This window comes from Humulus lupulus, chromosome 8 (assembly GCF_963169125.1).
Source record: "Humulus lupulus chromosome 8, drHumLupu1.1, whole genome shotgun sequence".
NCBI classification, from domain to species: domain Eukaryota; kingdom Viridiplantae; phylum Streptophyta; class Magnoliopsida; order Rosales; family Cannabaceae; genus Humulus; species Humulus lupulus.
The window spans coordinates 85,082,770-85,098,082 of NC_084800.1; the positions used below are offsets into that span (position 1 = coordinate 85,082,770).

The 15,313-nt window shown below is 36.9% G+C and overlaps 1 protein-coding gene across 1 annotated transcript; it reads right to left on the reverse strand.

Annotated features, from left to right (window-relative positions):
• Positions 1-374: 374 nt before the first annotated feature.
• On the reverse strand, positions 375-2,527 carry LOC133793930 (7-dehydrocholesterol reductase-like). The gene is made up of 6 exons (XM_062231159.1): positions 2,388-2,527; positions 1,764-1,889; positions 1,596-1,660; positions 1,218-1,299; positions 1,054-1,136; positions 375-722 (listed from the first exon to the last, which is right to left on the reverse strand). Exons 1-6 carry the CDS (start codon positions 2,424-2,426, stop codon positions 656-658), a joined length of 462 nt encoding a protein of 153 aa, XP_062087143.1. The 5' UTR covers positions 2,427-2,527; the 3' UTR covers positions 375-655.
• Positions 2,528-15,313: the final 12,786 nt, after the last annotated feature.

Sequence of the window (15,313 nt, forward strand, 5' to 3'; positions counted from 1 at the left end):
AAATAATAACATTTAGATAGAGTTTTTGATTATAAATTTGAAGTTTAATCTTGTATTTTTTTCATAACACTTTTCAACTGTTACATTTGATTATTTTGATAACATTTTTAGTTTGTTATATTATATAAACCATAACGATTTTTTACGCTTATAATATGCTTTTAAATCATAACATATAGTAATAAAATTTTAAATTTTATTTTGATAAGTATACTTATATGGTTTTTTTTTAATTAAAAGATTTTCATTATTGTATTTTGATAAAAAAATTCAAAATTAATCATAAAATGTAATTCTCAATAGATTGATAAACCATAAGTATTACATTAAACAATAACTAATTCAAACCATAAATGTGTCTACTTCATGAGATCTTAGTTCTAACTTAAGTTTGAAAGCATAACATAATAAAGTTTTATAATCTTGAACAATTTTTACTTCAAAAATGAAAAATAGAAACAAAACTTTATAGTAATTTTCCTAAACAAGAAAAGTTTTTGGTCATTGAAGATGAGAGAAATACAATATCCATAAAGTTGACCATTACAAAAACAACAATAACAACAACATGATACCAGCCTGCCATCATTTAATTTGGAAAGGCTGAATATACATGCCATTCTCAACATAGAACAAACACTTGTGCAACATTTTCTCAGTAAATTCCGGGGATGACCCTGTACCGAACCTTCTCGCAGTACGATTTCCAGTATTTTCCATACCTACAATAACAATCACATGTCAAGATTTTATGCCTTTATCTGTATGAAAACGCGCAAACCATTATTCATTTCGTCTACTTATTTATTTTTCTCTACACTGGCATCGGTTTGTAAATTGTCTACACCTGTTGGACCAGAAACCACTAACATGATCAGAGTTTGTCTCTCCCATACAAGCAAATAAACTAGTAGCACTCGTAAGGTAAGTTTTAACTAATGAATTACCTCAACTTCGGGATCTATTTGAAAAACTAAATTTGGAAGGTTTACCTTTGCAATTTTTAAGGGACATAATTTTTCATAAACAAATGATGAGATTGTGTTTGCTTACTTGGATCGGCACCGATCATCATCCCTTTTCGCCCGGTCGAGGAGAAGGATTGTAAGAAACACCACATAAAAGTAGGGTAAAGCCTGCAGGACAAAAGTGATTCAATTCAAACACAACTTCTAACAACATAAACAAATCTAAACCACAGAAGGAAAATTACTTACGTGGTTAAAAAGAGCTGGAACAGTCCAGAAAAATGCAGCTAATATTTTTGGGACATAGTGGAAATGTCGAGCTAATCCCCACCTGCGTGAACCAGAGAACTTTGTTTTTAGAATTTTAGCATTTGACAAATTAGGACAATGGCTCATAGAAATAGAAGAAGAAAGCACCCTCTATCAGAAAACCAAACCATCCACATGGTTAGAATGCTCATTTTATATACATAGTGTACCCATTTCAAGGTTTCCAACATCCTGTTGGAGCAAGTAGGCCAACAACAGCATGCTCACCCCCCCCCCCCCCCCCCCCCCGCATTCATAACCAAGAAGAAAAAAAAATCCAGTTAGTTCATATTTACATGGCAGAGCCTGAAAACGTACCATCCCGAAGTTAAAAGAATGCTGCTTTTTGTTTCCCCAGTTGTGGTAGTGTAAGTGGCAGTTATCTGTGAAACAGAAAGGGAAGAATTATGCAGGATTTAGCAGCAGATATACAGAAAATTGTATGTATAATGAGAACCAAATAACGAGTTTCAGAGAACCATATACCTTTGATGGAGCTTTACCCCAAACCAAAGCTTTGCCATTTGTTCTGCGAAACTCTTGCCTTTGCCTATCACAGTCGTAGTTGATGTATATGCAAAGAATGCCTGCTACTAGGATGTAGAGTGCCAACTGTGACAAAGCAAAGTAGACAACTAAAATTAAGAATTAATTTAACAGTGACAATGGGGAAATAGGACAGAAAAGAAAGTATGGTTGGTTGCAAAAAAAATCAAGTCTACGCTCATCTCATGGGCTTGGCAGCTTACAAACAAAGTTACAAGCATTCAACTTTTGCATTTGGCTGGTAGAATAGATTTGCAGCTTCTAACTCAAATCTAGAATCAAATTGCCAATATACAGCTTTTACAAGCTAATAATAATATTACTGGTGTATACCAAGGGGAGTTAGCTCAAATGGGAAGACATGTGGTTTGCTTCCATAAGGTCTAAAGTTTGAATCCCACCAAGGTATCTACATAGCCATTGCTATAGTTTCCTACTCTCTAGTAATGCAGAAAAGTGTTCACATTTTGAAAAGGTTGAAAAACATTTTGGAACTGTTCCTGAACGAAAGCAGTAATATTACATTTTATTGACCAAATAAACTTAGAATAGAAAACTTTATACCTGAGTTCCAAGGTGTACAGGATGATTGACCAGGTACATGCCAGGAGAAGTATATATAGAAGGCACCCATACAAGGCATCCCCAGCAAATATAAAAACCAGCTGTCAAAATGATAGGTACAATGATCCAAATGAGAGAAAGTATGAACAAACCAAAAGAACGGGAAAGAAGCAATAGATAAATTTAACTAAACAAGAAGACAAAACAAATAAACTCTTACTACTAAACAATTACATAGTGAACTGAGCTAGTAAACGATTATCCTGGGCAGAAAGTTTCTTTTTGCTAATACTGATAAGCCTATGATGCAATAAAAGGTTAACTTCAGCAGCTAAACTAGAAGCAGACCGAGAGCAATGATAAAAAACACAGCCATTTCAATTCCTCCAAATGCAGTACACTAGTTGCAGAGCATAAAAAGCATAAAAAATGTAGAGCATAAAAACATAAAACAAAACTAGTTGCAGAGCATAAAAAATACCACTAACAGGAGCCTGAAACAGAGATCAAAATGTAGCTGCAGGCAAGCTGTAAACAAAAGCAAACCCTACAAGCAAACAAAATTAACAGAAAACAGATGGAAATACTGAATACACCATAACAGAAGGAAATACTAATCATTTAAATGTCGCAATCTAAAAAATAGGGGACCGCCATTGATTAAACTAGAAAAGTCTGTCGCTCCTATGAGGGAAAACAAAATCAGAAGACAAGAGAGAGAGAGAGAGATTAGAAGAAATACGTACCATCGAGCCTACACCTCGCCTTTCCAAGCCCTGCCACCATCAAACCTCACAGACACTGGTGCACCTGCAAAACAGAAAGAAATAAGCATAGCTAAGTGTCTAAGTCATTTGTAATTTATATTATGCACCCAAAAGCAAGCAATTTCTTCCACATCAATAAATTTATTGTGAAAAGCATTCTATAAATGAATAATAAATGATAGTATTCTCCATGAAACTAGAAAAGACTCAGATCATAACATTACATTATAACCAGAAAGATGCTACTTTAGTATACCATGAGAATCAATGGCTAGTTAATTACTTCTGATTTCAATTAAAAATGCATTCAAGCACAATAAAAGTTAAAGAAACCAACACTACTCAAGGCCACCAATTATAAAACTTTCAGTAAGGTTAATGTAAGATCTGGCTGATCAAATTCAATATAATTGAATATATATGCAAACCGCACCAAATGAATCCCTCCCTACATATATTTACACATTGAAAGAATACGTGCGAGGTTTACTAACTAAAACAACTAAAATCCTAAGATACATGTCAAATCCAATGCTATAAACAAACTCTTATTTCTTTACAATCTCTAATAATAACAAAAGTATAACCTGATGAACTGTTAAGCAGCATTCTTTACAAGCTCAAGCCATCATAATGTGGTAGCATGACAGCCAATACGTGCATATTTAGATCAGTTTCATCTGCCTCACTGACCATCTTGTAAAATTCTGTCAAAAACAGAGAAAAATTTGACATAAAAATATAGCAAAACATAGATGAACCGTAACAGAACATAACTAATAACATAAATACACACAAATAGATTATAAATACATTTTTGATTGTTCAAGAGAATCAATTATATTTGTTCACCAATTTACATAATAAAATTGATAATAAAAAAATGTCAAAAGTACAGAGAAAACAACATCAATATTATTATCTCTCACATAATTCAGACTCAAAACAGAACCATTAATAGCTAATTGATTTTAAGAATTAACTACAAGCACCAAACGAAACCAAAACTGTAATTTAAATAAATAAACTTATCTTTTATCATAGGGTAATCAAATACAAAATAAAAAGCTATGAAACTAACCAAAGCTACATTATCAAAAGCTATGAAACTATCAGCTTTCATAAACCCAATACAAAATATATTTTACATCATCAAGTTGTAATCTTTGCTTGATCAATCCCAAACAAACAATAATTCCATAAAAGGGAGAAACAGAGAACTAACATAGATATTAAAAATGATAGGTTCATATACAGTTGCTTTACCACCATGGACTGTCTTGACTCTTGAGACCAATTTTATCCCCATCTAAGCCTTTCAATGAATACTAATAATAGCCAAGTAGAAAAGAAAATGCAGAGAACACCTCCTACATTCAGACCCAGAAGAGACAGATTTTTTGGGCTGTTGTTCATACTTGTATATAAAACACAGTAAAAGCAAATTGGTATAACAAAAATGCAACTTTTTAATCCTAAATCAAAGATCAGTACAGTAAAGATGGAAATCAAATCAAAAAAATATTTTAATCCTAAATCAAAGATCAGTACAGTAAAGAGTTTATACTGTTCTTATTTCAAAGATCAGTACAGTAAGTTTTAATCAGGCATCAAAACTTTGTTGCACAAATAGAAAGAATCAATTTTTATGTCTTAAAAAGAAGGGTCAATATCACAAATGCTCTTTGACAATGTAAGTTTCATTGAACAGGTTGACTCAAAGTTTCACGTATATTACTTCAAGAGTCAATCAAATTCCAGTTAATTACTTGGTATCACTCAAGATTTCACAGGTTGGCTAAAACGTAAGGAGGTCACCAACTATATCATTAATCCACATAAATAATGGAAAATCCATATAAAAATTATTTTAATAAATAAAATAATAATAATAATAATAAATTAAAAGAAAGAAAAGGAAAGGAAAGAAGAAACTGGCACAGTTGGTGTCTTTATTTCTACTTCTTTGAAAGTAAGCAAAGATAGAAATAACTTCAATGAAGAGACAAGGCTATAAGATTGAAGCCATAGGGATCAACTACAAGATTCAAACAGAAAACACATTAGAGAAATCAAGTTCTTGGTCTAGAACCATAATAGTCACTTGAAGTAATTGAAAATTCGCTCAATAAAGGAGGCAGGCAAGTGTCAAAAGGGTTGAGCTATTAAGATAAAAAGAATTGAAAATCTAAATCATGCCATACTTATGGTTACTTCAAGGACATTTCAATTCTGTTCACACTACGATTGGGCATTCTTATGGTCTTTAGTAGAAATATCACCCAAAAAATTTCTTGTAGTAAAATTAATAAAACAGTTTCAAGGCAAATGAATGAAACACCCAGAAACAAAGCAAGTTATAGAAAAAATTATGGACTGTCCAATACTCAAAAATATAACTTATATACATTTATGGATGGAATCTTATGAAATGGAAACAAACGATACAAACACTTAATAAACTACCTGCCAATTTAATTTTCAAGATGAGATTACAATAAACAACTTTACACCTCACTGCATCACTTTTGGCAAATAAAGATAGAGTAAACATATATGTTTAAAAGTTGAAGTTGACACCCCACTGGTGAGTATTGACTCACTCATTCAGTCTATGTTTAAAAGTTGCATTTACATGCATTAAAGTTAGTGTTCCATAAAAAAAGTCAGTGTTCATAACATGGGATTTTGTCTTATCTGCAGGGTCGTTATGGAACTAGGAGCAGTGCTGCTTTGACTGCAAAAACAAATGGTGAAGTTACCTTTTACGAGACTTATCTGGACAAAGACATGTGGAAGGAACAATCTGTCAGTTACCAGATTCAGAAGCTTCAGGAGAATGGAACCAATCTAGATTCAGAGGCTCTGGCTCATATATAATTTGCTTGTTTGTGCTGTGGACTGTTTGTGAATATGTATATGCATATCTAATATCTACCATATGACTCAAGTCATGCGTATTTATGTTCTAAAAGAAAGCCTTGTCAAGGCACATTTATCTATATTAATATTAAAAAAAACAGCCCAGATTCATGTTTCAGAATGAACAAGAGTTTAAAGTATCATCAGCCATCAACTAGAAAATGATTCTATCTATTAACTTGATAATCAAAACAACCGAACACAGTCATCTGAAAAAACTATAAATGTTTGTTACACTGAATTATTATTATTTTTTATTCTTGCTGCAACTATGGTATGTTAAATTAACATCACTTTTGAAGCCTAGACTCACTTATCTGCAATTTTACAAAGTACCTCAACAGTCCTGAGGACTATACATCATCTGCAGCAGAAAGTCCTTGCGTTCATCAACTGGGCATCCAAAGAAGACTCTCACCCTTGCAGCATTTGCAATTAGGAAAGTGTAGCCTAAAAATCATAACAGATTACATTAAGAGGGAGAGAACTTGAAAACAAAAATTATTACCACAATCAGATTAAGAACAAAAAATCATCACAAACTTTCTTTCTTGCTTCAAACATAGTACAGTATATTCAATCCCTAATTTAAACCAAAATTCCCACAAATAATCACAATATTATAGTTATATATACACATGAGACAAAAAATTGCAGAAGTCAAAATTGATGGAGCAATATTGAGAGATGAATGGTGAGGTTTTGGAACGGGGGAGGGAGGCCAGAAAGATGGCAATGGAATGAGTGACTAGGAAAGAAGAACAACACCCAGATTCAAACTTCATTAAACTCATACTCATATTCAAAAATCCACATATAATAACTAAAATGAAAGACAAAACATATACTATGAAGAAAACCTATAAGATTATTAAACACACGGTAATTAAAATACCCCATTCTAAGGCTTCGACTACCATGAACCAACCATCAACAACAAAAATAAGTCGAGAGGAAACATACCAGATCTCGCCTCCGTCGTGTGCTGAGGAGAAGAAGACCCACGCATCGTCGAACCCGTGACCTCGCCTTTGCCTCTGCCTCCGCCAGGCGCCGTCACCTATTCTTCCAAGAAAAAGAAGAATAACGGATAGGAGTGAGAGGAGGAGAGGGCAGCGGCTTAGGGCTCTCTCTCATTTACTGAAGAGTAGGAACCATTACTAGAGTGAGGTCAGGACAAGAAAGAGTACCTTTGATGTTTGCTAAGTCGAGCCGATGGGGTGAAGAGCGACTTCGTGATGTTGGAGTAGACCAATCTGACCGCCGGTGGAGGAGAACGACGCCGTGTGGTTTGAGCACTCTCTCGTGGAGGCTAGAGAGAATCGATGAAATGAATGGTGAGAATGAAGGGATTTAGGCGTTTAGAGAGAACCCATATTCAGAATGAGAGTGTTGCGTAAAATAATAAAAAAAATGAAAAGTAAAGGCGCCATTAATTCACTTGGCGCTAAATATTTCTCCCCAAATATTTTAGAGCTAAATCATTAATAACACTTTAAAAAAGGTGCTATATCTTAACGTAATATTTACTCAAAATTGTTGTAGTGGTCTTTCCCCAGCATCTCGAACTAGTTGAGCATTCCTGCGAGGCGGTGAAGGGTATCTTATAGGTGATGGAGGGAATCGTATGGGTGACGGTGGCTGCCACCCATTTCGAGGCCTAGATAGTCCGGAGTTCGCCCGTGTTAGGTCGGTAACATTCTGCGTGTTACCAGGGATTTGAGTCCGAGCCTCTGTAGGGGCTCGGTTATTCCCAGTTCCCGTTGATGCCTCCGTAGTTGAATTAACCGGTGCCCTAGCTCGGATACTTCTTCGGGGTTTCGAGGGAGCGAATTGCTCTACTGGTGGCGCAGGTTGCTCTGGTCTCCTTGTGGCAGCATTTTTTCGAGGCCGTCCACGAGGCCTGCGGGGAGGAACATGCATGTCCCTCGGAGGTGGGGCTTGGTTCTCATGCGAAGGTGGGGGTTGAGCCGCCTGGGCCTCTACGGCTAACCTAGCTAACTCCTCATTCCGCTTGTTGGCCTCGGCCAACTGTTTTTTCAGCTGTCGGTTTTCAAGTTCCACAATGGGGGCGTACCGTTCAGGATTATAGTACATGTCCTCATCCCTTGGGGCTGGAGGTGCTGGAGGTCCCCGAGAATCGGAGGACTCGCTTCTTTCTTCAGTCTCTGGATTTACCATTGGCTACTTCCCAGGGCGTCTTGGATAGTTTTCTTCAGGAATGTTTTGATCATTTGCGGCCATAACTATTCAGGGAGCGTACTGCTTAAGGCTCTCAATGAAAGCATCAAACTGTTGATGCCGTTTTTCGTCAACTTAAAATGTAGAGCACGTAAACAGTAAAGAACTATGGCAAGAATAACACAATAAAACAAGGAGAGTTTTTTACGTGGTTCAGCAGTTAACTCTGCCTAGTCCACGAGTCTTTGTTATTAGAACTTAGGAAATTTCTGGGGATTCTTCAGGGATGAATTCTCTAGAGGTTCTCCCCAGATCACAAAATTTCGGTCATTTACAATGGTACATGACTTCTCTATTTATAGAGGAGGTCTCAGAATACTATCTCACACGTTTCGGGAAGTTATTCTGTATATTAATAAATTTAAATAGCTTTAAAGCCTGTAACTCCTATATACAATGAAACTTCCCCTGAAGACCAGGGGGTGTATAACCGACTAGTTAATATCTCTTTATTGTAGGGAAGTTACAACAATAAATATCTCTTGAATGCATAGACTGTGTCTCCTCAAGTGACCTATTAAGCCGTTCGAGATCAACAATCAGATTCATGCCCGTCTAAGTCTCTGAGTAAAGTACAAGTTGCCTTATTTTCCCAAGATCAACTCGGAAAGGGTAAATACCACCGAGGCCTCCTTACCCCGAGCTCACACTCATGCCAAGCTCGGGCCACTTGATCCGAGGTCACCCGACAATGGACGTACTCCGATGTTCTGTCTTTCGAGCTTGTAAGGACTTCGAGGATGCCACCTGCTTTGAAGATTCGGCATCTAGATTACGAACATGTATTTTAACTATCGCGAACTCACCCCTGACGGATCCAGCTTTCGAGGTCACAACCTCAAGTCTCAAAATCTGGGTGTAACAAAGATTAAGAAAATAAACAATACTAAAAGTTTCAAATTAATTAAATAAATTTTCAACTACTCAAAAATTAAAAATCTAATTAATAATAAATCATTTTTTTTACTTTTTCTTTTATTTTACAATATAAAATAAATATATCTTAAAATAAAAATAAAAAACAAATCCTAAAATAAAGTTTTTTCCAATTCCTCTTCCTCCTCTTAAATTAATTTTTTTTTTATTTAAGTCATTTGTTATTCGTTATTCGTCCTACTCTTTAACTAAAAAAAAAATCTTTGTTTTAGTATTTATTTTAAATGTTAGTTCTAAAATAATTTTATGTTATATTGTAAAAGAAATGAAAAGAAAAAGTAAAAAAATAGTTATTTGTTATTAATTAAAAATTTTAATTTTTTATGGATTTAATTATTATTTTTTATTTGAAAAAAATATATATTTTAATAAAATGTGTATTATTTGGTAGTAGTCAAAGTTCGGGGGGAAATTTTTCTAATTATTCTACACATGGACCTACCACATCAACAAACAAAATGTCACATCATCAATCTGTTAGTTACCTAGGATGAAATCTAACAGAAGTCTCATATTTCAGTAACGTGCATAGTTCAGGAGAAATTTTTAACATCGCGAATTATTCGGGGGGGGGGGGGGGCACGATCATGTATTTGTCATAGTTTGAAGAGCAAAAATATTGTTTATTCTTTTTTTATTCGAATTTTGGCAACAATTTATACCTGTCGGCATTGGGCTTTTATTAACAGTCGGCGTTGGGGTCAATGACGACAATTTTTAACTGTCGACATTGGTCTCATATAAACTGTTGGCGTTGAGGTCAACGATGACAATTTTTAACAGTTGACATTAGTCTTAAATTAATTGTCGGTGTTGGGGTCAATAGCGATAGTCAAAAGTAATGGTGACAATTATTAATTGTCGGGGTTGGTTTTTATGCCTACAGTTTTAAACTGTCGACGTAGTCACGTCGAGAAATTACGACAGTCATGAGAGTAGACTGTCGTGGTTGGGTGTCGGGAAAACCCATTTTTGTAGTAGTAATGGGCTCCAATTCACACTACAAAAAGCAAGGCTATACTGAGAACGAAATTCTTCGGTAGAAGCTTGAATGTTCTCGGTGTAGCTTCTACCGAGAACATGTTCTCATTAGACAGTTCTCTGTACATCCTCATCGGTAGAGGTAAACTTCTACCGAGGACATTAAATATGTAACGCCCTGGATAACCAAGACGGTTACACTGTGTGTTTGAAATAGTGCGAGACTTACTAATCAAGTCATTTAAATAAAAATGTGAATTTAACGGCACAAGCAAGTTAGGTTTAAAAGATTTTGGTTATTAATGAATAATTTTCATTAAAACAAATGTTTGGTACTTGGGATCCCAAATCAGGGTTTAAATAACGTAATTACAAAATTTCCAAATCTTATAAATAATCAAGTCACTCTAATGGCAAAATACACGTTTTAGGTTTCCATCCCTGTACAATCCCTCGACCGTGGCGGCCGAGTAGCTGACAATGTACACCTTGCCCCCAGAGCTCTCCAACCCATGGTCAACTCATCTTACCCTTGCCTTTACTTACACCACGTAACACCCGTGAGCCGAGGCCTTGCAAGAAAACACAAAATCATAGCACAATAAATAACAATAACCAAGTAGTTTATAGAGCATAACCAAATGAATTACAAGGCATTAGTCAATTACCCAGCAAGTCATAGCATTCATTCAATCCAGAACATCAGTCAACAACTAATAATCTAGTTTCCAGATATTCAGCATATCATATACCTCAAATTAACAATGGTACACATGTCAAGCAACGACTAAGGTTAACGCCCGTAGGCCGCACCCTCTATTTAACCCACTATCTTTGGCTCACTTAGGCCAAGCCCAGTGTTCACCCCACTGACTCCGACCAGCTTAACCAAGCTCAGTGATTATTAAGATGTCCTCAGCTACCAATGACTGGGCCGCGCCCTATGCGCAAGTGTTGATTTCGACACTCTTGGGTCGTTTATCACATGTCCCCATGGCATAACACCACCTCATGACATTCATACAACTATAGGAAACTCTTAGTCCCAACATATTCATATGGTTTATCACAATCATATAACAGTGCATACAAATATAGAGGAACACTTAGTCTCATCCTATCCACATAAACGGGTGCAGTTTTCTTACCTTTAATTCCAAGTGCTTTGATTAAGAAAGACGACCCCCGATCACGATCATGCCCCGAGCCCAAGCGTACACCTACTCACAACCATGATAAAGGATTCCATCAATAACTGTATAAAGGTTTTCGGATAAGGTTCTAACCTTCGGGACTTCGAATTCCACTAAACACGATAGTGGGATCAATCCCGAGCACCTTAGGTTAGGTTCTCATGCTTAAAAACTACAAAAGGCCAAAAATCCCTTTAAGGGTCACAACCCTATGGACCCATGCTGCGGCCCGCCTCAAAATCAGAGGCTCGACCTCCCTGGAAAACCAAACACGCGTCGCGGCGCTCCCCTGAGGCACCGCGGCCCACCTCTGCCTCTGAGCCCTCCTTGCTCCTCTTTGCTCCATAAGGTCGCGGCTCACAAAGGACAGGGTCATGGCCCAGCCCTTCGAACCCAGAAAATTCATCATTTTTAACACTCAAACCTACTCAAATCCACCCAAAACCATCCTAATGATACAATTCAATTATCACAAACATTCAAACACGTTTTCAGCAACATAACCCAGCAAAAACCTAGTCTAGAAACTCATCAAAATAATATTTTAATTTTTGAAACCCATATGCTCAAAATCTCCTTAGAACAGACAGTAACTCCCAAAGATTCAGATGTTAAACCATTATTAAAGGCTTACCTTTACTGAAGAGCAAGTCCACCAACTAGTTGCTGAGTTAATTCCAAAGCCTTAGCCCCAATTTAATCTTCAAAATCAAGAATCCAAAACACTTAGAACTCAGCACAAATCTACAGAATTAAGTCAGCTAAACCACAATTCAATACTCACCTAAACCCCTGGTCTGAACCTTCAGATTGCCACAGAAATTCTCCCCACAACTCCAACTCAAATTCATGAGTTTCCAGCCCAAAAATCCTTTGTTTCTGTGGTTTCCCTTGAGAGAGAAAGAGAGAGAAGAAAAAGAGTCGGTTTTTCCTTGTTCTACCACTTTCTGAGTTTTGTTTAATCTATCCTTAATTGATTAAGTCAATCTCGAGGCTCAGGGTACCGAAAACATCCCCGAGGGAAAAATGGTAAAATTCCTCAGTATTCCCACATAGGCTTCCTAACCTCAAATATATCTCCAATTATTTATTTTCATAACTCAATAACCCAAATAACTGACTAATACCCAAGATACCCTTTGACTCGCCCTGAGTCAAATATCGGGCCACATTGTGACTTTCCTACTACTTGCTCCCTAGGATCGCCTCATGCCGAATACTGCAAATATAAATATATCCATATAATAATGTGGTCTCAACAGTTTATCACATTTATGCCCTAACAGGCCAAAATTGCAATTATGCCTTTACAAGCTAAACAGGGCCCGCATGCTTATCTAATACTCATAAACATGCATTTCACATATCCATATAGTTATAGGATCATGCATATCACATAATCATGCATTTTCACCATTAATTCACATATCTTCCAATTATGTCCCCTCGACACACTAATCTAGGCTCTTAAGCCTTATTAGTAATTTTGGGTCGATACAAAATATGTTCTTAGTATAGCCTATACCGAAGACAGTTGTTATCGGTATACCGGGGACAATATCGTCAGCGGAGCCTGTTCAATTTTGTCATTTGGTGGGGCTATACCGAGGAAAATGTCCTCGGTATAGATTGAACTGAGATTTTTCTATTTGTGCATTATTTATTTATATATTTATTTATTGATTTAATTTGAATTAAAACTAAAACAATAGATTAAAATTAAAACACTTATATTAAACATTTAAATAAAAACGTAAGAGTACATTTGCTCAATCAAAATAAAGAGTTGCCCTAAAGATGAAAATATAATAGTCTATAAAAATAAAACTCATACGTAAGTCCTCCTACTGACTCGTTCCCCCAACATCGGGATCATCAGGTGGTGGTTGGGGCACATTGAGATCCCGGGGTGATACAATGAGTCTGGATGTCTTCCTCTAATTGTCGAAGACGCTCATTCGTCTCAACAATCTCTTCATCTCTAGTTTATGGAGGATCAATGGTAAATGGAGTTTGATTCCTTATGTTAAGGATACGACCATATCCTTTCTGGTGGTCACATCTTTTTCCGAAGACAGTTTGTACCAAAGACAAGTTGTCATCTTCAGGTGCGCTCAAAACTGGTGTGGAACTCTCAGTACTAGTTGGTTGTGTCTGCTGTGTGTCATGATATGCACGCAACTCATCATATGATACAATTATATAATGTAATTATGTATTGTAAATAAAAATAAAATTTGAAAAATGTTTAAAAAAAACTTAACATACCCAGGTTTTTTTGGCTATTTCTGTCACCCACCCTGTGCCTAATTTGTGGTGAGTATCCATCCAGTATCCAGGATCGACTCCATTGACTCATTTTTTCGTTAACTCGTCTAACACTCAAAGAATGATATTGAGAAGATTTGTGAGAGCTAAGAAAAATATATGGAATGTATCTAGTGCCCAAAAATAATGGATAGAGAGAGTTTTATAGTGGTTCAGCCCCAAAAAGATGGCCCACATCCACTTAGTCACTATCATTGATCTTTTCAAGCCATGGATTACATTTGTATTTAGCCTTTGGCTATTTGTCTCCATTGAAGATGGAGAGCTCTCTCTATAAAAAGTTGTCGCCCCCTCTTTCCCTTTTTTTCCCTTCTTTCCCTTTTTTTTTTCTCTTGGTCCCTACTCCTCTTATTTGTATTGGGGAGTTAGGGTTACATTTGAGTGAGCTTAAGTTATTGGGTTTGGCTGAATAATTAGACAAAATAACAAGTGACTGGGCCTTGGGCATGATCTGGGCCGATTGGTAGTGCACTCCAAAAATGGGTATAGCAATAGCCCCCCAAGTCAGTCTTCATGTTCGCATAAGCCTGACTTATCGTGTGAACTCTCTCTTTCACAAGGACCGAATCTTTAGGCCTTGGATGTATCACTAATTGACTTCGCCGATCTTTTAACAGTGACAATAAGAAAATCTGAGCTGCTAGTAGGATAGTTGGGTGAGCATGTCCGAGACGCTCCATTTCCGAGCTAGGAGAGCAGCTGCAAGATCTAAGATAGGCGAAATGAATGATCAAGGTACCGAAGACCTCAAGGAACCAAGCAAAATGAATGCTCCAAGTTTCGAGGACCTCAAGGAACCGAGCAAGATGAATGATCAAAGGTTCCAAGGACCTTAAGGAACCAAGCAACATGAATGCTCTAGGTTCCGAGGACCTCAAGGAATCGAGCAAGATGCATGCTCCAGGTTTCGAGGACCTCAAGGAACCAAGAAAAATGAATACTCTAGGTTCTGAGGACCTCAAGGAACGGAGCAGATGAATGCTCATGGTTTCGAGGACCTCAAGGAACCGAGCAAAATGAATACTCCAGGTTCTGAGGACCTCAAGGAACCAAGAAAGATGAATGCTCAAAGGTTCTATGGACCTCAAGGAACCAAGCAAGATGAATGCTCAAAGGTTTTGAGGACCTCAAGGAACCAAGCAAGATGAATGCTCAAAGGTTTTGAGGACCTCTAGGAACCAAGCAAAATGAATGCTCCAGGTTCTGAAGACCTCAAGGAACCAAGAAAAATACATGCTATAGGTTCTAAGGACGTCAAGGAACCAAGCAAGATGAATGATCAAAAGTTTCGAGGAGCTCTAGGAACCAAGCTAAATGAATGCTCCAGGTTTCGAGGACCTCAAGGAACCGAGCAAGAAGAATGCTCAAGGTTCCGAGGTTCTCCAGGAACCGAGAAAGAACGATTGTTCAAGGGCAACCCCTCCCTCCAGACAATCCCAAGCGACCCCAGACATGCGGTAGCCTATGGGAGTAATATTTTGAATTTGGCAGGTTCCAGTATGTAGGCACGTCTTTGGAGATGGGTCCCCATATATGACTAGCCTTAGATGTGCGTATC

Excerpts from the sequence above, each read along its gene's own strand:
- LOC133793930 (XM_062231159.1), bottom strand. The coding sequence starts at position 2,426 with ATGTACCTGGTCAATCATCCTGTACACCTTGGAACTCAG. Across the intron at positions 1,300-1,595 it reads ATTCTTTTAACTTCGGGATG|GTGGGGATTAGCTCGACATT; the intron begins GTACGTTTTCAG and ends TGGTTCACGCAG. Across the intron at positions 723-1,053 it reads GATGATCGGTGCCGATCCAA|GTATGGAAAATACTGGAAAT; the intron begins GTAAGCAAACAC and ends TTGTTATTGTAG.